The 24,933-nt window shown below is 37.2% G+C and overlaps 1 protein-coding gene and 1 non-coding gene across 3 annotated transcripts; both read left to right on the top strand.

Moving 5' to 3' along the window:
- The first annotated feature begins 1,488 nt into the window (after window positions 1-1,488).
- On the top strand, window positions 1,489-24,046 carry Cwf19l1 (CWF19 like cell cycle control factor 1). Of its 2 annotated transcripts, XM_076834838.1 has the most exons (14): window positions 1,489-1,597; window positions 4,375-4,459; window positions 5,424-5,502; window positions 6,038-6,139; window positions 9,103-9,317; window positions 11,657-11,775; window positions 12,774-12,858; window positions 14,732-14,872; window positions 16,024-16,135; window positions 16,748-16,827; window positions 19,225-19,434; window positions 20,197-20,316; window positions 20,520-20,617; window positions 23,615-24,046. In XM_076834838.1, exons 1-14 carry the CDS (start codon window positions 1,566-1,568, stop codon window positions 23,757-23,759), a joined length of 1,623 nt encoding a protein of 540 aa, XP_076690953.1. In that variant the 5' UTR covers window positions 1,489-1,565; the 3' UTR covers window positions 23,760-24,046. The 2 variants fall into 2 exon arrangements, with proteins under 2 accessions (XP_076690953.1, XP_076690954.1); XM_076834839.1 differs by lacking the exons at window positions 1,489-1,597; window positions 4,375-4,459; window positions 5,424-5,502; window positions 6,038-6,139 and having other exon boundaries at window positions 9,197-9,289.
- On the top strand, window positions 19,861-20,007 carry LOC143381671 (small nucleolar RNA SNORA12). The gene has a single exon (XR_013088845.1). It is a non-coding gene; the product is annotated as a small nucleolar RNA SNORA12 (small nucleolar RNA).
- Window positions 24,047-24,933: the final 887 nt, after the last annotated feature.

Raw genomic sequence — 24,933 nt, 5'->3', positions numbered from 1 at the left:
TGAGTTTTCATATCTTACTCTTATTTCCTCATCTTGGAATTATTACCTATCCATGTTTGGAAAACTACTTTCTTAAAGATGTAGTTTTTATTTTTAATATTTTTTAGTTGTTGATGTACCTTTATTTTTTATTTATTTATATGTGGTACTGAGGATTGAACTCAGTGCCTAACACATGCCAGGCAAGTGCCCTGCCACTGAGCCACAAGCCCAGCCCCTTGAAGACTGCCACTCTGGGCAATGCTATATTATTCAAAAAGTAGAGAAGCTGGGCATGGTGGTACACTCCTATAATCCTAGCAGCTCAGGGAGCTGAGGCAGGAGGATCAGAAGTTCAAAGGCAGCCTCAGCAACTGAGCTGAACCCTGTCTCAAAGTAAAAAATAAAAAGGACTGGGGATATGACTCAGTAGTTAAGTGCCCCTGGGTTCAATCCTTAGTACCAAAACAAAAACTAAAAAACAAGAAGTAGGGGGAAAATGCATGTTTGGTGTGCCAATAGAGCAGGAGCATCAATATTTATGAGGCAAGGGACTTGGTATTTCCCCACAACTTACACAAAATTGTGAGAAAACCCAGAGCCTTGTGTCCTTAAACTTATTTTAATTTTGAATTATTTGAGTATCTCTCAGTTGTTAGGAACTCTCCTGTTTTCATTTCCTTGTATATTGTTGTCACCTTATTGGCTTGAACTCTTCAGAAAGTCCATGTGGTAAAATAGAAAGCTAAAAAGGTAGGTGGGCATTTGTCGATTAAGAGAACAAAATGGAAGTGTGAACTTGATTGGTTCCTTAGTGAAAATAAGTCCCCAGGGTAAAATCAATTTGGGGGGACAAATGGGAGAATTTTAAATATGTGTACAGTTAGAGGACAATGTGCATGTTTCTATCCTTAGGAGACGCATGCTGAGGTATTTCTGAACTCTGCACTTTACTTTCAAATGATTCAATGGGAATAAAAGTGCTTGGCCATCTTGGCAAAAAGACAGACCTGGCAAGCAAATTGTGGCAACATGCTGACACAAAGAATTGAAGTGATGGCCATTATTCTTTCACGTTAAAACTTTATAAAGTGTACGCCAGGCGCACTGACATGTGCCTGTAATCCCAGCAACTCGCCAGACCTAGGCAGGAGGATCACATATTCCAGGCCAAACTGGGCATCGTAGCGAGACCTTGTCCCGAAATAAAAAATTAAAAGGGCTGGGCATGTAGCTCAGTGGCAGAGCGCCACTGGGTTCAATCCCTAGTACTCTAGGTTAGGGCCTAACATTGTGCAGGAAACTTACTTGCAGCTCACTAAATTCAACTCCTCGGGAAGGGGAGGGCAATTGTGATCGAAATTCTGTTGGTGGTTTCCCCTTCCTCCCACCACGCTCCTCCCTTCTTGAATTCTTCCTTGGAGCGGAACCACCCGAGCGAGGCTTCTGTCCCTGGGCGCTCTCCGTAGGTCACTGAACTCTCATTGGCTGGGGAACGCCGACGTCTCATTGTGTCGCGCGCTGACATTTTTCCGTGGAGCGCGGGTTCGGATTCCAATTTTAGGTGATCTTATCAACCTAAACTAATGGAACAGATGGCTCAGAAACCTCTGCGCCTGTGAGTTACCCTGAATCAGAAGGCTGTGTGTGTGTGTGTGTGTGTGTGTGTGTGTGTGTGTGTGCGCGCGCGCGCACGTGTATGTACGCATGGAGACGGGCCGGGGTCCTTGACAGGAAGGAAAAGGAATAGGGTTAGGGGTCGCAGGGCTGCTGGGAAACACCGGTCAAATCTTTGGGCTCTTGGGGTCGGCCCCTTTCCCGGGTCCTGTTCACCCTGAGAGGGGACTCTCTAGGCAACACTCACGGAAGCACCCGGACTCTGGTCTTCTCCGTCTTAGAGTGTTCAGGCCTAAGATATATCATCCCCCCATTAATCTCTTTCTTTACCCCATTTATTTGTTAACCAAATGCTTATAGATCTTAAGCCCATTGCTGGGTTCTGGGCAGTGGCAGATAGGATACATAGATAGTGCCATGGCCCTGGCGCACTTTTTAATGGGAGAGAAGAGGACGTTGGGTTGCAAAGAGAAGTTCATTGACGCATTCAACAAGTATTTATTTAACAACTTCGTCGTGCCAGGGACAGTGCTAGGCGTTGCAAAGATGGAGTTCCTGCTTTGATGGAGCGTATAATCTGTAATCAAAGAATACAAATAAGTGTAAAATTTTGAAAATAGTAAATGTCAGGAAAAAAAAGTTTCATAGAGGATTATAATAGTGGTATTTAACTTAATGGAGGGAATCAAGGACTGTTTCCCCCAAGGAATTGAGGCTGGATCCCTGGTAAAATTTTTTGTGTTTAATCTAGAGAAGCCATTGAAACGTTTAATAACGCCATGGTATGGTCAAATTTTCATTTTGGAAAGTGATTCTGACTGCAGCGTAGGAAACAAATCAAAACCAAAGTAGAGGACAGCTAAGATTAGGTTGAGTTATGATATGGCAGAGGAAAAGTTTAAGGCTTGAATGTTCATTAAGAAGGTGAAATCAATCTTGGTGATGATTTGGTTGTGAGTTAGGAGTTGTCACTGTTCGGTCATTTCTTCCCTAGGGTAAGGAATACTACAAAATGCCCCAGATGAGGAGCTAGTGAATTATGATGTACAAACTGCACAGTGTATCTCCCAGAAACAATTATAATTCCACGTTACAGCTACTGTGATAGAAGTATAGAATCCTGTGGGAGCACCAGGAATGGTTACTAATAGGGACTGGAAGGCTTCCTAGAGGAAGTGATGCTCAGAACATAAATAAAAATACTTAATAGTTTATGACGGAACTTGGTCCTAGATGCTATGTGGGTTTCTGAGATTTTGAGAAAGGAGTGACTTTCCAACTGTCAGGAAGGCTTCAGAGTTGTGCTAGGCCTAGAAAGATGGGGAAAACTTAGACTCAGGATGGGTAGGGCGGGACTATTAGTAGAGGTAACTATCCTAGGGAGTGGCAGAGGCAGAGTGACCAAATTGATAATATTGGGAGGTTTCAATTAGGAAAATTTGGAGTAAGCACTGGAGAGACAGGCAAGGACCTGTGGAAAACTATATTTCTACAGGCAGTAGGGAAATCTCTTATTTAATGTTCTTTAGGAAGAAACATAAACTAATGGCTTTATGTAAGATGATTAGGAAGAAGAGAAGGTATTAGAGAAATATAAGTGTATTCTATACTTTGTGAGAAGGTATTAGAAAAATATAAGTGTATTCTATACTTTGTGTCCAATGCTGGATTGTTTCTGTCATATCACAGGACTCTGAGTTGTTCAGCCTTGCAGTTATTCTCCATTCCTCCTTCTTCCTCATTTCCCATCCTACTTCCCACTTTAATTTGTGGTTAAATTCTAAATTATTTATTTCCTTTCTCTCTTCCTCATGTTCATTAGACATTGCCCTTTTTGTTGATATATTTGCTTATGGTTACTTTTTCCTTCAGTCCATCTTTCACTATTATTAAAACAATCTTTTTATAAAGTATATAAGATCATGTCACTACCCTGCTTGAAAATGTTCAGTGATAAGGATAATAAAAGGACACCAGAAAGACATACTGACAAAACAAAAGGAACTATAAGCCAGAATCAGAAGAACTCAGAAATGAGATGATAGAACAAGTGACTTCATAACCTGGGACTAGTCCATCTAACCTTAGCCCCTGCCATTTTCTACCTCCCGCCCCATAACATTTTGCACAGATTTGTTTCACACCCCTTTTCATATGTTTATAATAACTAGAATGTCTTCCCTTCACTGATTATAAACCTTTTGAGGCTTTAACTGAGTCTTTCTCCTCTTTATACTCATTTTAACATGTTCTTAGTATAGTACTTGACATATTACACTTAGCATAGTGTAGGTGTCCAAAACATGTTTATTGAATGAGTGACCGAACCCCTGTGTTAAGGTGGAGACAAGAGAAATAAAAAGTTCAAAATGTGAAAAATGTTTGGAAAAAGGGCTGCGTTACTTGGTGGGGGATTTTTGATCTTTGGTCATCAAGACACATGGACAAAACTTGGGAATAAGAAGAAGCTGACTCAACTTGGAGAAAAGGAAAAACTAAATTTTAGAGTTGAAGGTATTGGTGACATCTTCAAGAGGTGTTGCCTCATGGTTAGTAATAGTTTATATGCATTAAACCTGTCAAGGTAAATTGCAGAGGTACTGGATCACATATCTTCCTAATCTAGAAGATCTGTGTGTGTGTGTGTGTGTGTGTGTGTGTGTGTGTGAACATTTACATATATATATAGATAGACACACATATTACACACACACACACACCCCTGGTAGACCCACTTGTGTTTGCTGAATTGCCATAATATTTATTTCTTGTTTGCAGCTTGGCTTGTGGAGATGTTGAAGGAAAGTTTGATGTTTTATTCAATAGAGTTCGAGCAATTCAGAAGAAAAGTGGAAACTTTGATGTAAGATTCCTTTTTACTGAATTTTATTTTACCATTGTGGTCAAACATACTAAAATAAAATTTGGACTCCTTTATTAATTTCTTGATTGAATGCAGACTCTCCACTTTTGTTAGATTGAATTACTTTTGTGAGTATGAGCATGAGAATTCAGTAGCTATAATGTGATGGGGAAGAGAGACCTACATACTATAGAACCTTTTATACTTCTTGTATTTGAATCTTATTACTTTATTACTGCACAAAAAAACTGGATTTGGGGACTGCTCAGTGGCAAAGTGTCTTCCTTGCATTCGCAAAGCTCTGGGTTCAACCCCCAGTTCCAAAACAACAACAACAACAAAAAACCCTGGTGTATGATATGGGTTAAATCAGATAATCTATCTACAAGATGCTTCACAAACTAAAGAGCTCAAAATCAATGTATGAATGGTTGCAACTAGATTGTAAACTAGAATACAGAAGAGTATTCTAGGCATGGAGATAATTTTTCATTAGGTTAAAGGTCAAATAAAGACAACAGGCAGGAAATGTGGTTTTTATGCCCTGTATCTCTCAAGGTATCTGATATTTTAAGTTTTATATTTCACAAGGGATTCTTTAGAGATCTACTTTTCTATCGCTGTATATTCTAAGGAAGAAGAAAGACGGTGGAATGGCGGTGTAGAACTGGGAATATTTGAGGAACACCTGAATTCTCATTTCTTTTGGGAGTTCAGTTCCCTGACTCCCTCTTCCCTTTCCCCAGCTTGAATTTGACAGACCATGAGCCAAAGTTTAATAATTCATGGAATTAATAACTATGACAATGACTGTGAACTGTGTATTGAAGTTCTTCAAATTGATGAGAAGTAAAAACCTGGTCTGAGAGACCATTAAGTAGGACAATTAGTTGAATGTTGCTATCAATAATGTATTATTTAATATTTAAAAATCTCATATGTCTGTTTAAAAAACTCATTTTAGCTGCTGTTATGTGTAGGAAATTTCTTTGGCTCCACCCCAGATGCTGAATGGGAGGAGTACAAGACTGGCATCAAGAAAGGTATAGAAACTATTTTTATTTAACATGATTTCTACAAAATTTTGGGAGCTGCAGTTATTGCTGTGTTGTATTTCACAAGTTAGTTATTTAAGAATTTCCCTCTTGAGTTTTGTATTGTGCTGGAAAGAGCGTACATGCATAATTCACATGTTCACATTTTGAATTTGCTTCAATTTAGTTCCATAAAAATTATACTTGTCTAAGTTGACAGAACTGAATAATATGCAACCAAATGTGTCCTCTGCTTTTTCCAGTTTTAGTGTTTGGTAAGCTTTTTTAGGGTCTGTGTTTCCTGCTTATACATTGAGCATCCACTTTAAATGTCACTTAATTGGCCTAGTGATATCATTTAATAGTCAAGCCACAAGGTTGAGTATAAGATATCCTTAGTGGAGAGCAGGTTCTACATTTAGGATTTCTTTGGGGTAGTGTATAGACTATATTTGCTATGGGTATTTTTCCTGCAGAGAAGCATTTCTCTAGTTCCAAAGCAGATCTAGTAACCATATGGTATCATGTCTGTTCCTCTTACCAGCTCCTATTCAGACATACGTGCTTGGTGCCAATAACCAGGAAACAGTAAAATATTTCCAAGATGCTGATGGGTGTGAATTAGCTGAAAACATTACTTATCTGGGTAAGTTGATATTTTTTGTGTTTGTAATGAACATAATAATGTATTTTCAGGAATTAATCTTCCAGGAAATTTTTGGCTGATTTCTTCTGACATTACTACCTGAGAAAATGGTGACTTGGTTGCAGGGAAGCAGGTTTCCAAAGTTTGTGTCTGTGCCCTTAAGGCAATGTTTTGTTTTTTTTTCCCTTTGTTATCTCCCCGACTTTCCCTCAGTCTCCTTATGTTTCCATAACCCAGTATAGACTCTTTCAGCCAACTAATGGGATAAACTCCTTGCCTATGGGGTATGGAGTACTTAAGGTATAAATTATGTCCAAATAAAGGAAATTCTACTTTGTGGTCTTACCTTAAACCTTGCTGGATATACTGCTTTCTTGTGAGTTAGGCTCCTAATTAGCTCTAGATTTCATTCTAAGGTTTTGGCAACTTGCAAGTTTTTAGTGCTGATCTTTTTATTCCCTTTATATTTTTTCTAGTTTCAGATCCACTTTTCAATTCCAGATTAAAGTCCCTCCCTGCCCCCGCCCCCCTAACAACCCTCTGTATTGTATGTATTGGTTCTTTAGTAAGTTTCTTACTCTAAATCTAAAAACTACACTGATAATATCTGGCCACTTTAAAAAGCACTCAAATTTTGCTTTTGTCTTCCCCCACCTGCTTACTATTCTGCCTCTTTTATCATTCAACTCATTTTGCCTAAAATGGTTTCACTGTTGTTTTCATTTCCTCTTTGTTGTCTTATTTCTCTAGAAGCAGGTATTTCCTTTGCTATAAATGCCCTCTTTCTCCCTCCTCACCATAGTCCATCTTGGCCTTTAGTGTTTATATTTCATTGTGGCCCTTCAGTAAACAATCTCGTCTTGCTCCCATTATAGGAGACTCCTTTAAACAAAAAACTGAGGAAAGACTTTCTATTTTTATTTATTTTGTTTGTTTTGGTTTTGTTTTGCTTTTATTTTTGTTTTATTTGTTGTATTTTGTTTATATGGTGCTAGGGGTGGAACCCAGGGCCTCACATTTGTCAAACTTGTGCTCTACCACTGAGCTATGTCCCCAGCTAACCACAGTTTTGAGACATACATTTTGAAATCTTGTTTTTGTAGCTCTTAGGATAGGCCTGATTTGTGGCAATTATCAGTGTAGTTTTTAGATTTAGAGTAAGAAACCTACTATAGATATTTGGCAGTCATTTTGCCAGATGAATAGTTCCAAAATACTTGGCTTATTTCTGTGAAATGAGTTTTGAGATCCAGTGAGAGAGTTATCGCAAGATTGCAGTAAATCACCAAGTCCATCTTGGAGCAGGAGATGGAACCTTTATTCACCAGCTGGCAGGTCAAGGGGAAGGCTTCAGGTCTACACTCTTTGCCCCCCCCGCCCCCGGGGTTTGAGTACACCTTTTATAGTCTAAAGCCATATTAATCATAAGTGGCTGTTGCTATAATTCAAAGCCATAAACAAATATCATGAGATCTAAAATCATAAGCAGAAGAGGGAGTGGGTCAAAACGTCTCTACTTGAGTTCAAGTTAAAGAATGGTTACTAACCTCTAGGTAATCGATCTCTGACAGGGTACATTGTTCAAGAAAAATGGGAACCAAAGAGAACAATTTTACATTGTATAAGAATTGCCATTTTGTGTTGCCAAACATGCTATGCTAAGCAACTGTTGATTTTTATATCATGTGGAGTCTCAGGGCAAAATGGAGTTTGTTTGGTCATTGCCCGTATAACCTGACCCATAACAAGAAGAATAAGTATTTACTTGTGTATTTATGTATTTATTGTCATGCTGATCACACACAGGGCCTCATGTATGCTAGGGAAGTTCTCTTACGGAGCCACATCCCCAGCTTCCAAGCAGTGGTTTTGATGGTGAACATATGATATGATTTAAGTGTTGGCAGAATACCCAACAAACATATAGTTGGAAGTGATAGCTTTTTTTCTAGAGTATATAAACAGGGTCAGTGTTAAATAGTCTAGGCTTTGTGGAGAAAGATGAAAAATAAAGCTGAGAAGACGACCAAGTTATTAAGGAAGAAATATAGTGAGAAGGGAAGTAGGTAGATGTACTTTGTAGGGAGATATCTTCAGCTAGTGGGTAGGCTAAGGGAGGTGCTCATAGTACTGTTTGGAGTAATAAAGATATTGTCAAGTTCATAGAATCTCTAGGGTGATTATTGGCCTTTAAGAGAGGCGTGAGAGAGGGAAACTATGTATCAATGGGTTAAGAAACTAAGAGGTAAGGCACTTAGAGAGCAGGTGCTATTCAAAAAATTTGAAAATGAAGAAGAGAAAGTTCCTTAGAATGTGTTTTTGGATGGGGATGATTGAGTGTATTCTGTTCTTTTCTAAATAGAACCAGTTGAGAAGAAACTCAAAAAGGAAGGTAAAAAAATGATAGGACAAGATCTGGGAGACAACAGAAGGAATGGCATCAAGGTGACAAGCTGGGAATATAATTTTAAAGGAGAGTAGAGTCTAATTTTCTCAAACAGTTGTTCTTTCCATATATTTTCCTTTTGTTAGAAGTTGCAGCCTTTTGTAGACTATAGCTTTCTCAGAGCAATTAGTTTTTCTTCTTATTGCCTCCTCCTATTTTCAAGTCTAGGTTTCTTTTAGTCTATGTATAGTCTGCTCTAAAAAGCAGAAAGCCTTTTTCTTCTTCATCACTGCTTCCAAACTTTTATCAATAATATTTGTATCACAGCTGGTGTGAACAGACTTACCCATGCATACCAGCAGTCTCCATGTAAGGGCTGCTCAGACTGAACTGTTGGAGTCAGGCAACATTGATATGCAGCAGCCAGGGAAGGGCTACAGGAGTTTACACTCCTTCAGGCATATAGAATGGCAGGGATATAGAAGAGTTGTGGCATGAGAAGAAAGATTCATTGTCTTATTGATGATGTTTCCTTCTGCAGTTTTGATTAAAACTTGTCCATTTTTCTTTGAACCAGGTCGGAAAGGTGTCTTCACTGGAAGCTCCGGCCTGCAGATTGTATATCTCAGTGGGACAGAGTCATTAACTGAGCCAGTTCCAGGTTACAGTTTTAGTCCTAAGGATGTGTCTTCCCTGAGAACAATGCTGTGTTCAATATCCCAGTTTAAGGGTGTTGATATCTTGCTCACATCTCCATGGCCCAAGTATGTGGGGAACTTTGGGAATTCTTCTGTGAGTAGTGCTTGTTGGAATTTCTAAAAGTAAATTGCACTGGTTTAAGTTGACTTTTTCATTTTTGAAAAAATTTCTCTTTATATTGAATAGTATTAACTCTTGATAATGTTTCACAATAAATCACAAATAAAACAAAAGTTGATCTCATAAAAATATGGTTTACAAATGAGATTACTGAAATCTTAATTATAAATGGGTGGTTCTTTAAATTTTAATCTCTGCTTTATTTCTCTCAAACCTTCTCTTAATATGGTTTGAGAATTTACTTTTAATGAAAAGATTTACGATTGACAGCTCTATAGTTGTATTTTCCTCTTTCTAGTCTAGATTACTGCTTTTTGGCTATCAAAGTATTTTTAAAAATTGGATAATTGTGGGATTGAGTTTAGTAATCTAAAAGTGGGGAAAAGATTTTTTAAATTTTGTGCTTCTCTGTTAGAAATACTTCAGTATTAGAATGCATTAGAGCTCATTATTGCATTTGATTTTAATATTTTTGTGAGTAATCTCAAGAATATATACCAGGAGTAACAGCTATTGTGGAGAATGAAATACTATACTGGTGGACATCAGCCTAAGAAATATCTTGTAAATGTGTGTGGGCTGGGGATGTAGCTCAGTGGTAGAGCACTTGCCTAACTCTGGGTTCAATCCCAACATGATGGAAGGATGCTGAGAGCCATTGCCAAGTAGGAATGACGCATGGCAATTTCTTTGTCAGCCTACCCCATGTTGCTTAGAGGAAGGACTCTCCATGGTGGACCCAGGTCATTTGCATTGACTTTGCATGAAAGGTGACCTTGCTCAAGGACCAGGGCGGATCTGGATTTAGGGCGGATCGGGATTTAGGGCGTCTGAGTTTAGGGAGGTTCCAGGTTTAAGGTGATTCCTGCTGGGAATAGGGCGTATCCTGCTGCCTCAGGCGCCTTGAGTTCCCTTTGAGTTCTCACAGGATTCAGAGAGTATTTGGGATTCAGAGCCCGGTGGAGAGTGTGGATTTCCCCAGAACGTGTAGAGTGCCGGTGTGAGTTCGGGAATAAAGAATTGCTGTTTGAATCTACAAGGCTGTGAGTGGCTCGTGATTTTGTGCCCAGCTAGACTGCGGCAGAAAGAAGAAGGAAAGATTATATATGAGGGCAGAAAGCATCAACTGAGCCTCATTGAAGAATGAATGCATTTGGGGACAAAACACTATGAATGGGTTTATAATTATCAGTGATGAGCTAGAATAGTGACCTGTAGACCAGGGCCAATTTTAGCACCCAAAATAGCAGAGATTATCAGGGAAAATGTTAACAGGAGAAGGGACAAAGCTCTCTTCCTTTACCAACCCATGGTTATATTTCACCTAGAATATAAAGATTAATGCTAGTTGCAGCATAATGGTATAGTAAAGCTAGGGAAGATTTAGAGAAGGGGTACCAAAGTGATGATAGAAAGAAGAAAGATGTGTGGTGCTCTGTAAGGAAAGATGGGAAAATTAAGCCCCTTCATTTGATGTGTGTGTGGAGGGGTACTAAAAAAGGACTTTGATTAAAGTTTATAACAACCACAGGATATTTATGGGGAAGAAACCATAGAGTCCACCAGTCCCTAAAAAACTATGACTAACTTCAAGAACAATTCCCTGCCCCTCAGCAAAAACTTAAAGGAGGCAAGAATAAGACAAAAGGAAGTCCCTGCCTTACTTAGTAGAAAATAAACTTTGCTAATTTATTTCCAGCTAATAATTTCTTTGAGAAGAGAGATCATGTAATTGGTTATTAACAGAAGCTAGGGATATTCTGGGAACAGGCCTAACTTTTGCTAAAACCCTTTTAGCAAGGGTGTTGGTGCAAACTGCCATTTCCTTAACTGTAGCAAAATAAAGGATTATATGCCTTGTGATGAGATCCTTTAATATTATGTTGGATCCTTAGAGATATGAAGGCTAGCTTTTAAATTTTATTTTCTGCATTGATAGATACATAGTTGCACTACAAAGCACATTATAGAGGTAAATTTTTGTGGGCTCCAGAGAAAGACCTTACTTTCTAAAAAAGGTTTTAATAATATGTGTTTTGGATATATTATATATTATCCACCATAGATGTTAGTATGGAGCAGTTACCTTGTTTTTTAACCTCTGGTTTCTAATAATTATTCCTATTTCTCCATTCATAATAGTCCAGTAGCTTTGTGTTTGATTTTTCTCTGGTTTCCATAGGTATGAAATTCACTGAACAAATTCTGCTGCTTACATTTGTATCCATGTACAAATTTCAAAGATGTTTCAAAGAATCTTGTTTCCTGATAATTTCTGAGTCTGTATGGATGACCAAGTTTTCATTTATCAGGGAGAAGTGGATACCAAAAAATGTGGCTCTGCCTTGGTCTCCAGTCTTGCCACAAGCTTAAAACCAAGATATCATTTCGCTGCCTTGGAAAAGTCATATTATGAGAGGCTTCCATATAGGTGAATAACATTTCCTTCTTTTTGACATTTTGAAGAATTTGTCTTGAATCTTCTGTGTATAGACATGTATCTTGCTCATTTTTAGTTTTATATCATCTTGGTTCCTTTTGGCACTGGAACAAATTACCCTCAAGTCATTCATCTTCTCTGAGTTTGTTCCCTAACTTGAAATAAAAGGAATTGTACTGTAAGGTCCCTTTAAGTTTGAGGGTCTGAGGTTATACTACTGTATAATCATTGTAATCCTTTATCACACATTAGGTCCTGTTATCTTTGGATCAAACCAATTTTTTTGGTATAGTATTGAAAGTTCAACTCTCAGTATAGTAACTGTGGAATTATTTCAGACTTGCATCAGGTCTCTCCTCCTACCCCCTGCTTTTTGTTTGTTTGAACTTAACTTACTTTTTTTCTTTTAATTAAAATAATTGTTGCTTAGTGAAATAAACATTTAAAACATAGAAGAGCTCAAAAAGTATTTTGTTATATATATAGTTTTAGTTATTTTTTTCTATATTATATAGATACTTTGGTATATTTATATTTTTACCTGTGGGGGGAAATCATAGTAAATGTTACTATTACAGGCATGTTTTTTCCACTTAGAACACTTTTTTTTTTTTTTTTAGTTTTGCTATTTCAGCTTATTACACAAAAGAAGAAAGAATAATAAAATGAACCATCATGTTCCCACCAGCTAGCTTCAGCAATTATTAATATTTTGCCAATCTCACAACTCTTTTTTGAAACCAAACATTGGAATTTTGGTTATTTTCAGAGACATGATCTCATGTCTTTATAACAACAACCCTGTGAGGTAGGAATTTTTAAACTACCAGATGGATAGATAAATCCTACAAGATAGATAGGTAACTTCTCTGAGATTATATGATTTGTGGTGGTGGATTTAGGACCTCTGCTCTTTTCATGGTCATATTTCATAGTTAAAAATCAAAAGTAAAGTGCTGGTAACCTGTTATCTCTCAAATATGTTCTAGAAACCATGTTGTTCTACAAGAAAATGCACAGCATGCCACCCGGTTTATAGCTCTGGCAAATGTTGGGAATCCAGAAAAGAAAAAGGTAAAGATTTGAGTATTTGACAATAGGTTAATGTTCATTGTCTGCTTGTTCATTGTTTGTTTCTCTTGTCCATGTGGCATTCAGAACTTCCGTTCTCCCCAATTAAAAGATCCCGGCAGCTTCAGATTCCTTTGTAGAGTTAAAGTGATGAAGTGTCAGGTTTCCTTGGATTTTTTTTTTTTTTTTTTTTTTTAGGTTATTTTAGAGAAAGGTTTGGGAAAAAATAAGTTCAGTGGAATAAAAGCAAACTGTCAAATGAATGGTATTCCTTTCCTTAAACATCCATGTGGTTTTCTCTATGGGTATTTGTGACTTTGCCCTTAGATGGCATTCTTCTTTGCTTCTCTTAACAACTTCCTTTAGCTGAAATAATAAAATTTTCCCAAGGATTTACCTACGTCTTCTTTGGCTTTGGAAATTATTAGTGATGTCTGAAATTCATCCTTGAATTAGAAAATAGTTCATTTGTATTAGAAAATAGTTCAGGTGATGCAGAAGAAGATACCAGAAGGGTAGGTTGCTTTTCTCACTTCCCTGAGAGCATTTCTGATTTCCTAGGCCAAAAACAGTTTGTTGTGGATTGAGAGAGCTAAAATTAGAATTGGTCCAGTGGGAAAATAGGCAAAATCATCTGCCTGAATTATCTAAAGCTTATTCCTATATAATATGCCACAGAAATGTACGTACAAAAGATAAGCAAAACATATTTAGTTCTTTTTCATATTTTAAGCTTCTAAGCTCAATTCTTTCTTAGCAAGTTTAGATTTGTAGTTTTTTTTTTGTTTGTTTGGTTTTTTGAGGTGCTGGGGGTCAAATCCAGGGCCTTTGCACATACCAGGCAAGGACTCAAGGAGTCTATCACTGAACTATATCCCCAACCCTTTGTAGTTTTTATTTAAATAGAGTCCCTCTAAGTTGCTCAGAACTTGCAATCCCCCTGCCTCAGCCTCCCAAGTAGCTGGGATTATAGGAGAGTGCCACCTCACCCAGTTGTAATTATTTTTAATTGACTTTTTAAACTAAATAGTACTCTTAAGTATTTTCAGTCTATAGCTTTACTCTCAGAGACATGTTAAGTGACTCACATTTCAGCCAAAGACTATGCACATTTTAAAGTTAGGCAGGCATTCATCTCAAAACTTTGTTCCAATTTCCAATCTGTACTGCTACTAGCAGTATAGTTTTCTTTTCTTTTTCTTTCCACACTCTCACTGGATAGTGTCAGATTTTTATTGAAGCTTTTGCCAATCTGATAGATTGAAGCTTTTGCCAATCTGATAGATTTACTTGGTTGCATTTCCCTGACTGTGGTAAGGTTAAGCATCTATTCACATCTAAAGTTTTCAATCTTTATAAGTCAAAGATTCTAGATATTTATATATGACTAGTTACTTCTTTGCTACTAGTTCTTAAGAAAATTTTATCAGCATATATAGCAGAATTTGTATAGTATTAGAGGGAAACCTTGAGTTTTCCAATTGTAAGTTTCATTAGGAAAAAAGAATGATAATGTTGACAGAATCTATTCATAAAGATGAAGGACTCATAGATAGAAGCAGCTTGTCTTCAAAGGTTATGGAGCTAGTCCCTCTGGACAGTTGTTTCTGCTCCTTAATCTAAGTAAGGGCCCCTGATTGGTGTAAGGGCTGGATTTTGATTTGTTGCTTATTATTTCATCAGTGCTTGGCTACCTCTACAGAGGCCACTGAATTGGCTTTTGATTTATCACTGTATATTCTCTGAGCCTCAGGCAGGCTTTTAATCAATTTCAGGTTCTTTCTGTGAAATCTTCACAGTAATATAGGCTTACTACATTTGGATATACGGTATTTCCCTTAATGTTATGTATGTTTGTTTCTTTTTTTCTCTGAAGTATCTTTATGCATTCAGTATTGTTCCCATGAAACTAATGGATACAGCAGAACTGGTAAAACAGCCTCCAGATGTCACTGAAAATCCTTACAGAAAATCTGGGAAGGAAGTATCCATAGGAAAGCAAATTCCTATCCCTGAGGTACATTCTGGTTGAGGGGTGGTATTTTCTGGGTTTCCAGGATTGCTAGGTGTATTTTTTTTTTTTTTTTTTTTGTACTGGGAATTGAACCCAAGAGTGCTTTTCCTCTGAGCTACATCCCCAGCCTTTTTTTATTTTGAGAAAAGATCTCATTAAGTTGCTTTGGGCTTTACTAATTTACTAAGGCTGGTCTTGAACTTGCAATCCTTTTGCCTCAGCCTCCCAAGTCATTGGGAATATAGGTGTGAGCCACGATGCCTGGTGCCAGTTGTACTTTTCCTGGATATAGTTTAGTACATAAGACAAGTTTAATCCTCAGAATAAAAATCTTGTTTTTTCTTGGGAAATTATGGTAGTGTTTAGGAAGTATAAGTAGATTTCAACTAAGCTAGTATTTTTTTATTGTAATTTGAGGCTCACAGTTTCATGTTAAGTCTTTGTCTAAATTTGTTTAGTGTATTGGGGTTTTTCATATGTTAAGTTTTTCCTTGTTTAAAAGTTGATTATCTATTCTTAGCTTTTAAAGCAGAGATCTAGCTTCGTAGCAATATAATCTATAATAATTTTAGCATGATTGCTATAAGGGAATAAGATTCGTTGTGAATAAATTTTCCTAATTATAGATTTTTCTGAAATAATTTTTTCTCCCACTAAAGCAACAAATATCAAGTTTCCTTACTAGGATTCATGGTCTGCTTTCTCGGACATTTTTATCTTTTCAAAAAGACTTTTTTGTCTTCTCTTTTTACTGTTGTTTCTAATGGCTCTGATTTCTCATCTCTTTAATTAAAGTTGAATTAAATTAGATTTGTTCAACCTGTGCAACTGTGGAACTATTCCTTTCTCCCTATTGAGAAAGGAAAAGGAATTTTGGGTAGGTTCATATAGTTCGGTTTTAGGTAACAATTGCTCTATAGCCTTAATTTTAACTTGTTTTTCCACAGAAATGAAGTTGGTAGCATGGTATGTTGAGATATATGACTGAGAATCCTGGCACCAGGGTTGGAAAATATTTTTGTTCCCTAGAATTGGCAGGAAGGGCTATAGGAAACAGATTAGATGTGGTTGAAATGTTCCCTTGTGTGTGAATAACTGACTTTTTGTTTAAAAGTTAGTTGAATAATATACTTTTCTCTCTTTGGTCATTCCAGGAAGATTCAGCCTGTCAGTTCTTCTTTGATTTAAATGAAAAGCAGGGAAGGAAGCGTTCATCCACAGGCAGAGATAGCAAATCTCCTCACCCAAAGCAACCTCGCAAACCTCGTAAGTACCTTGGTTTCAGAGGTTTCCTATTATTTTGGAGTTTTTGGAAAGCAGCATTATAAAGAGATCATCTTCTGGCAGAAGGAAATTGTAGAGAGTCATTAAGAGGAAAAGTAAAAATAAAATGTGTCAATAAGACATGATGAAGTAAAAAGTACATACAAAACCTATAGGTTTAATAAAATTATAGAATAATCAAATTGAGAGGAAGGACTTTAAGTCCATTTTATTGGGAGTATAAAATGTTACCCAGGGTCTTGAGATTTGACACTGGCACAGCTGAGACTAGAAGTAGTATACCTACACCCAGTCCAGAGTTCTTTAATTGCAGCCTTTTGCCAGTATGTGCTACTTCAGTCAATATGTGATTATCTGTTTGTGGATCACCTACCTGTGGATTAGTTATAAATTCAGAACTTTTCTAAAAGAGGTTTAGTTTCATTGAAAATGGTGCTGCGTGGCTATAGCTATATTGAGGAGCACATATCCAGCCCTGCAGTGCTGTATGCAGTCTTTGCAGTATATAAATATCAAACAAGGCTGAATTCTATATGGTGATTATATGTTATAGTGCTTAGACCATAGTAACTCTTGGCTTTCTTCCACTTAAAGCTCAGCCTCCAGGACCATGCTGGTTTTGCCTTGCCAGCCCTGAAGTGGAAAAGCATTTGGTGGTCAACATTGGCACACATGTGAGTTACCTCCATGGACTTTTACCTTTTACAGAGAAGACACCTGCTCATTTGTTTTTTTATTAACTTTATTAAGGCAAGATCCACATACAAAACATAACCATTTTAAGTATACAGTTTAGCAATATTCAGTAAGCTTACTGAGTCATGCATACATCATGTAATACAGTTTTAAAACATTTCCATCACTCCGATAAAATTTCATGTACCCATTTGCAGTTAATTTTTGCTCCTACCCTCAGCCTCAGATAACTACTAGTGTACTTTCTGTCTTTATAGGTTTGTGGGGGATTTTGGACATTTAATATAACTAATATAACTAGAATTATATAATATGTGTTCGGCCTTCTTGTACTAGCATTATATTTTTTTGAGGTTCATCCATGTTATAGAATGTATCAGTATTTTATTCATTTTTATTGCCAAATAGTATTCCCTGTATGAATGTACCACATTTTATTTATCCATTCACCACTTATGGGATGTTTGAGTTTTTTTCACTTTATGGCTATTAGAATAATACACCTGTGTAAAATTTGCATGCAAATGTATGGTTTTATTCAGGCTGAAAAGAGCCCTGATAAACTCTTCATGTCTCACAGGGAAGTTATTCTGTTTCATAAGGAGCATCTCAGGTCTTATTTGTGACTTAGTTTAACACCTCAAGTAGGAGGCCACATGAACATTTTAGCCTAGAGCTTAGACATAGTAGTCAAGTTTTATTTGCCTGTACTGTCCTTTGTCTGGTAGAACTCCCTTGAAAACTTCTAATGACCTTTGTGTCTCTGGCAAAGGGTTTAGAATCCTGCCTCTCAAGCCATTCTTCTTGTTCACCTTTTATTAGACTTTCCCCTCTAGCTTTCTCTGCCTGTGTTGAGTCTTCCTCGAGGGATATATGCTGATGGCCCTTAGCCACAAACTGATAAAAAGAGGAGAAAGTCTGCTTAGAGTCCAAACATACTATTGCAATATTAGTTTTTAAATTGCATTTTATTGCTGGGAGAAACATTCATTCACGTTCTATTTATATATTATTTGAGATAACCTAAGCACGAAAGAGATTAGAAAGAGCACTTGAAAGGGTAGGAGGATATTTTGCAGGTGTGAAACTGTTCACAGGAACTGGAAGTATGCATTAGAGGTGGGAAGTTATTTAGTTTAGACTTTAATAAACAAAGAATACATATCACAGAATACAAGTTGATGTTTATGACAGTGATCCTGTGACAAAGAGAAGGCCAGAAGACAGACTTCTGGAGTAACCTTTTAAAACTCAGTAAAAACGGTTATTGTAAAATAAAAAATTTAGTGCCTGTGAGGTTTTGATGAACTTAGTCATATGGAAAACTAACTGTAGATTTGCTTGGTCCTCTCTGCCAAATAAATCAAGGAGGCTTATGCTTTAGTTTGTTTTCAATACATATCCTGTCATTGTATTGGACTTTTCTCATTGTAGATAGAAATAAATGACACCTTTCTTGAGCCTTAATTTTGAATTCTATATTTGTCTGCATTGGTATTAATTGGACCCTTGTCTATTCACTCACAGTGTCTGTCAGAGTGTCTGACAATAGAAAAGTCTTGCATGTTTTTATTTTGACAGAAATGTTTTAGTTACTTTTGAAGACTGAGATTCATTGTTAGAAACTATAGTTTTCTACCTCTTTTAATGTATCTGATTTCAACTCCTTCCTTCCACCCTATTAGGTTGTGTTTCCCTTAACTTTGTACAATTTAGTTAGCAGCTTAAAGCTGGAAGCACATTGGATGCTAATCATGTCATCTTTGTCTTTTTTGTATGTATTTGAGGGTGAGATAAGAGAACTGGATATTATCAGGGAGGCAGATACTGGTCATTTTGAAATCAGAAGTGGTACTTTTCTGTAGTTAAAGGGCAAGTGGTGATAACTGAAAATTTGGTTTTAAGTTTAGACCCAATTGGTGGTTATTACAATTTTCAACTCTGGTCTGTGAAGCCAAAAGTCTTCTTGTATATTCCCAGTTCATTTGATTCTTACATAAAAGTTTGTTACATCTAAAACCAGATTTTTAAAAAGTTCAAGAATATGTGTTAATAGTGTTTTTAAGCACTTTTCTCTACATCCTCAGTCTCACTATTTATTTACTTATTGTTCTGGGGACTGAACATAGGGCCTTGTGCATTCTAGCAAGCACTCTACCACTGAGCTACATCCCTATCCCTTTTTATTTTATTTTGAGATAGGGTCTTACTAAGTTGCCCAAACTGGCCTTACCTGTGATACTCCTACCTCAACCTTACCAGTAGCTGGGATTACAGGTGTGCACCACCATGCCTGGCATAAGCTTACTCTTTGCATAAGCTTTGCTCCCTGGATCATACATATGCAATATTGTTCTCAACTCTGTGTTCTTTAGTGCTACCTTGCTCTGGCTAAAGGAGGCTTATCTGATGACCATGTCCTCATTCTGCCTATTGGACACTACCAGTCAGTAGTGGATCTTTCAGCAGAGGTGGTGGAGGAAGTGGAGAAGTATAAGGCTACACTGAGACGCTTCTTTAAGAATCGAGGGAAGCGATGTGTTCTTTTTGAGAGAAATTATAAAAGCCATCATCTCCAGCTACAGGTAGGTGGTATCTATCTAGAAATTTGGAAGGACACTCTGGTAATCTTGATATTGATAAATAAATATTTAAATAATGGCTAACTTTATTATTTAATTTTAGTTTAATATTTAAAGTGTTTAATATGAATTTTCATAATAATTTTTAAATAATGTTCATTTAAAAGGCTGAAGTATCTAATGATTACCCCAGAGATTTTATAGGGAAGTACATGCTGGATGTAAATGAATAGCAAGATGATGTCTTGTTTAGTAAAGGTATGGGAAGGTTCCAAGGAAGACGCAGGCCTTAAAGGTAAGAGTTTAGAAAGGTTTGGATATTTTGTGTGGAAGTCCTGCATGAGTGAAGCCTTAGAGGTAGGATGTAATCTTACAGCTGGCATGGGGCTAGCAGCTCAGAAATTTGGCAATTGTTTATGGATAATTTGTAATTGTGGTGGTTTCTTTCTGGCTCATTTGTTAAGTTTTCAAATGGGCCTGATTCTGCCACATACATTATATAGGAGCTGGCATTGACTTAAAAACAGAGAGATCTTTCTTAAGTTTTTCCTGCATCAGAGATTGGCTCCCACAAGTGGCAATCTAGCTCATAAGTTTAAGTCCTACAGACGGGCTGACAAAGGCCTGTCTGGCCTGAGGAGAGTCTGTGCTGAGGGGTGTTTCTCTACCCCTGTGATGGATTTTCTATTTCTCTGAGACTATGTAGACACAACCTATCTGGAACGTGTACAAAGAATTCCCATTATTCCCCACACCTCTGCCCAGGTCATTCCTGTGCCACTCAGCTGCTGTGCTACTGATGACATTAAAGATGCCTTCATTACCCAGGCTCAAGAGCAACAGATAGAGCTGTTGGAAATCCCAGAGCACTCTGACATCAAGCAGGTGAAACAAAAGGGGATGTTGATGGTGATGGCTTTTTAAACTATAGTTCCACTAAGTAGTTTGGGATCTGCAGCTACTCGCATATCTGTTTTCTTTCCTTCTAGACTGAATTCTTTGCCAAATCAGAACTTATAAGAAATGAGTTAGGATTTTAGGTTTTCAAAACACTGTTGTATGTCCTTATACAACTCTGTTTACTTTAGATTGCACAGCCTGGCGCGGCATATTTTTATGTTGAACTTGACACAGGAGAGAAGCTTTTCCACAGAATTAAGAAGAATTTTCCTTTGCAGTTTGGAAGGTTTGTATGTTTTCTTTCATTTCAGTGTATTTTCACTAGATCTACTATAAACATAGTGGTAGTCTGCATGAATAATTAATAAAAAGCCAAAGAGGAAATAGTCCTTTACAGAAGGAACCTATAATTTTAGGGCAACACAGGTATTTACATATATGACAGTCATGTGATGCAAAATGTGAAGAGCACCATGACAGAGTTTTGGAGAGCACTGTCCTTTAGAAATTCATAGGAGAGAAGAGTTCGTTTCTATGAAGCATAAAGCTTTATGAAATGGTCAAAGTTGAACTTTAGAGAGAGACTTAGAGGGCAGAGATTGGTGTGAGGACATTTCAGCTAGAAGTGTGAAGTGCTACTTATTGAGCATATACAGTGGGTCAGACACTATGCCAAAAACATTACATACATTTTTTTTCATGTCTTATTTAATCTTCATAACTTCATAAAGTAGGAACTGTCATCCCAATTTACCAATATAGAGAATGAGACTCTAAAGCAGTACCAAATGAACTTTCCACAAAGATGGAAGTGTTCTACAAAGCTACACTATCCAGTATAGTAATCATTAGCTAGTAGACACTTGAAAATGTAGCTAAATGACTGAGGGACTAAATTTTTTATTTTATTTAATTTTAATTAATTAGAGTTTAAATTCAAACAGCTACATCTGGCTAGTGGCAATTTTTTTGGATAGCCTGGTTTAACAGGGGTTGATTTGCATGCCCATGATCACACAGTGGTTCAAACCCAGGTCTGGTAGACCCAAATGTGAGGCCTTCACCTCATTATTCTGTAGTTCTAAGAGTCTCAATGAGACTTTATTTGTGCTTCTCATATTAGGCAAAACATGAGTGCAAGATCATACAGGGAATAGAATCAGTTACACAAAGATCAAAGACAGAAAGTGGTTGACAAGAAAAGAAAGAGTATGGAAGGGAGTAGAAAATGTATAGAATGGATTATATGATACTGTTGTCAGTGAATTGCAGCTATATTTTAGGACTGGGTTGAGAGTGAGCCTTGAACCCTTCCTGTATTCATTTGGAATGATAAATTCATTCATTTATCCCATTGGATAAATCCAGTAAATGTAGTCGTCTACATTTTCAAAGAGATAATTGAAAATGAGAATAAAAGTGTTTTACACTCCAAACATCTGACTTGATTTTTTTGTTGTTGCCTTGACAACAGATGCAGATATGCAGTGATGATATAAGCAGACATATAAAGCCCACAGACATGTAAAGCCAATAAAAGGAAGATCCTTTGAATGGTTTTGTGCTTATGATAGTCACTGATATTTCAACATTGTTTTTCCAAATACTGATTTGTAGTTAATAGCATTTTATACTTAACAAAATACTTGAAAAGCCATTTTTTATTATTGTTGTTGTTGTTCTAATCGTTATACATGACAGCAGAATGCTCTTTGGTTCATTGTACACAAATGGAGCACAATTTTTCACTTCTCTGGTTGTACACAAAGTAGGTTCACACGATTCGGGCAATCTACATGTACCTAGGTTAACTTGTCCATCTCATTCCACCATCTTTCCTACCTCCGTGCCTCCTCCTCTTCCCTCCCTCCCCTTCGCCAATCCAAAGTTCATCCACTTGTCCCATGCCCCTTCCCCATTGTGGATTAGCATCCACTTATCAGAGAAAATATTCAGCCTTTGGTTTTGGGGGATTGGCTTACTTTGCTTAGCATGATATTCTCCAACTCCATCCATTTACCTGCAAATATTATAATTTTTTTCTCTTTTATTGCTGAGTAATATTCCATTGTGTATATATACTACAGTTTCATTATCCATTCATCTATAGAAGGTTTGTTCCACAGTTTGGCTATTGTGAATTGTGATGCTATGAACATTGATGTGACTGCATCACTGTAGTATGCTGTTTTAAAGTCCTTTGGGTATAGACCAAGGAGTGGGATAGCTGGGTCAAATGGTGATTCTGTTCCAAGGTTTTTAAGGAATCTCCATACTGTTTTCCAGAGTGGTTGCACTGATTTGCAGTCCCACCAATAATGTTTATGTGTGCCTTGAAAAGCCACTTTATCCCCCTCAGCTGTGTGTCTTCATTTTGCATATGAAGAAGTAGGCACGAGGTTTGCTCAAGAAGCTAGAACTTGAGCTCAGGTCTTTTGACTTTTAGAAGACTCATATCATTTATTTCCAACTCTTCTATTGTAGCTTCACAGTAGAAAATGAACCAAGTAGAAACATAGAATTATTTCTAATATATAAAAATAAGTAAAAATAAATAAAAATATAAAGCAACAGAAATTAGAAGAAACTTGTGTATATGCATCTTTGGTCTTGAGAGCCAAAATAAGTTGTTTTCTTCATATTGAGCTTGTGTTGGTGTGCCTATATAGGTGTGACCCCCATAATAAGATGCAGAAGCATTTTAAGTCAGAATAGTTATGACACCTGACTGCACCTGCCCTCGGAAAACTCATGTTCTAGTTGGGATGACCAAACTACAGTTTAAAGCAGGATCATAGATAATATAGTATTTTGATTGTCCCCTTTGTACATCATAAAATCTTGTAAGGTAGATACTTTTTTTTGCCTCTCATAGTTGAGGAAATCAAGACTTAAGGAGATGAAGTAGTCTGTTCGGGTTATAGTAGAGCTGGAAATGGAATCCAGTCTCTGATCTTTCTGACATCAGTGCCTGCCCTCTTCCTACTATTCCATGTTGCCTCTCTAAGTACCAATATTACAGTTCAAGTTGTTCCAGAGAAGGAAAAGTAAATGAGATATGAGGGATCAGGAAAGAGGTAGGACTTGAGCTGATCACTTAAAATAGGTATGATTTTGATAGACAAGATGGCAGAGAAGACACTCAGGGCCAGAGAACAGTATGAGCAGACAGAAAAATATGTATAGTTTCTTTGGGTGTTGTTGGGTCTGACTGGAGACCAAGGAAGGAGGGGGGCTTAGGGCAAATATTTCTGATTTTGACCTCTTTTTGCTCTTTCTGTAGGGAAGTATTGGCCAGTGAAGCTATTCTTAATATTCCTAACAAGTCTGATTGGAGGCAGTGTCAAATCAGCAAGGAAGAAGAGGAGATTCTGGCTCGTCGTTTCCAGAAAGACTTTGAACCCTTTGACTTTACTCTGAATGACTAAGCAAAGGGAAGAGAAGGGCACTTTATGAACCTCATAGGAAATTTTCACAGTCTTCCATAGGGACTGTTTCCCTGCCTCTTTTGTGCATTCCCATGGAACCTGCCTGCAGCAAGAGGCCTAGGAATGAGGTTGTTTCTCTTTTCTTTTTTTGTTTGTTTTAGAAAAATCATTCTAGGATTAAAATTCTATGTTAAAAGCATATCTATTATCCAGCTCTAAGAACAGCTTATGTTTATCTACATTTTCAAAAACTTAAACTATTAAATAAAATCTTCCCTGGTTGAGAAGGGTCTTGTGTTTATGTTGCCTATGACCATTGAAATGAAACAAAGTAGTATGTGCAATAGAAAAGGCAGAGCTTTAGGCCCAGCTGTTAGTCCACAGTCATACAGGGTGGATTCTCCCTGAGCAATTCAGGGTAGAAAAGGGTCTCATGGGCCTTGCTATCCACCTCGCCACCCCCCAGTACTGGAGATTGTACCACGGTGTACTCCACCACTGAATTATACCTCCAGCCCTTTTTATTTTTTGAGACAAGATCTCACTAATTTGCTTGAACTTGTGATTCTCCTGCCTCAGCCTCCAAAGTTACTGGTATTAAGGCTTGCACCACCGTCATGCCCAGTGCTATTTTTCTTACATAGCATTTTAAGCCTTCACTTCTTCAGATAATTGAATCCTATGTGCCAGGCATTTTTCTGGACTCTTAAGAGTATAATCATATCTCAATATGGTGCCTGTTATCCAAAATTTACAGTCTAACTGGGAGGGTTTATGAAAAAATGAATTCTGCTTTGAATATGCTATTTCAGATGTTTGAAATGTCTAATGAATGTGTTCACTGTACTCTTGTATAATTCTAAATTCATGGACATCTGGGTTGAGTGATAAGGCTTTGGGGATCACCAGGATATAGGCCATAGTGAAATCATGAGTATGGATGAAAATAAGATGAATACAGTTCTTAGCTAAAGATGACCGTGATTTAAGAAGTGTTTAGAAACAGTGATCCAACATACATTGGGGATGAACAGAGAGATCACAGGATATAGCATCTTGGAAGCCAAAAGAAAAATAATCATTCCTGTATTTCAGACATTTATTACCTAGAAAGCTTTACTTGATAATCCTCAAAAAAAATCTATGAAATATTCATTACCTCTACTTATACTGA

This window comes from Callospermophilus lateralis, chromosome 15, assembly GCF_048772815.1.
Source record: "Callospermophilus lateralis isolate mCalLat2 chromosome 15, mCalLat2.hap1, whole genome shotgun sequence".
NCBI classification, from domain to species: Eukaryota; Metazoa; Chordata; class Mammalia; order Rodentia; family Sciuridae; genus Callospermophilus; species Callospermophilus lateralis.
This window is presented reverse-complemented; position numbering and strand designations above follow the sequence as displayed.

Excerpts from the sequence above, each read along its gene's own strand:
- Cwf19l1 (XM_076834838.1), top strand. The coding sequence starts at position 1,566 with ATGGAACAGATGGCTCAGAAACCTCTGCGCCT. Across the intron at positions 11,776-12,773 it reads TATGAGAGGCTTCCATATAG|AAACCATGTTGTTCTACAAG; the intron begins GTGAATAACATT and ends AATATGTTCTAG. Across the intron at positions 20,317-20,519 it reads AGCACTCTGACATCAAGCAG|ATTGCACAGCCTGGCGCGGC; the intron begins GTGAAACAAAAG and ends TGTTTACTTTAG.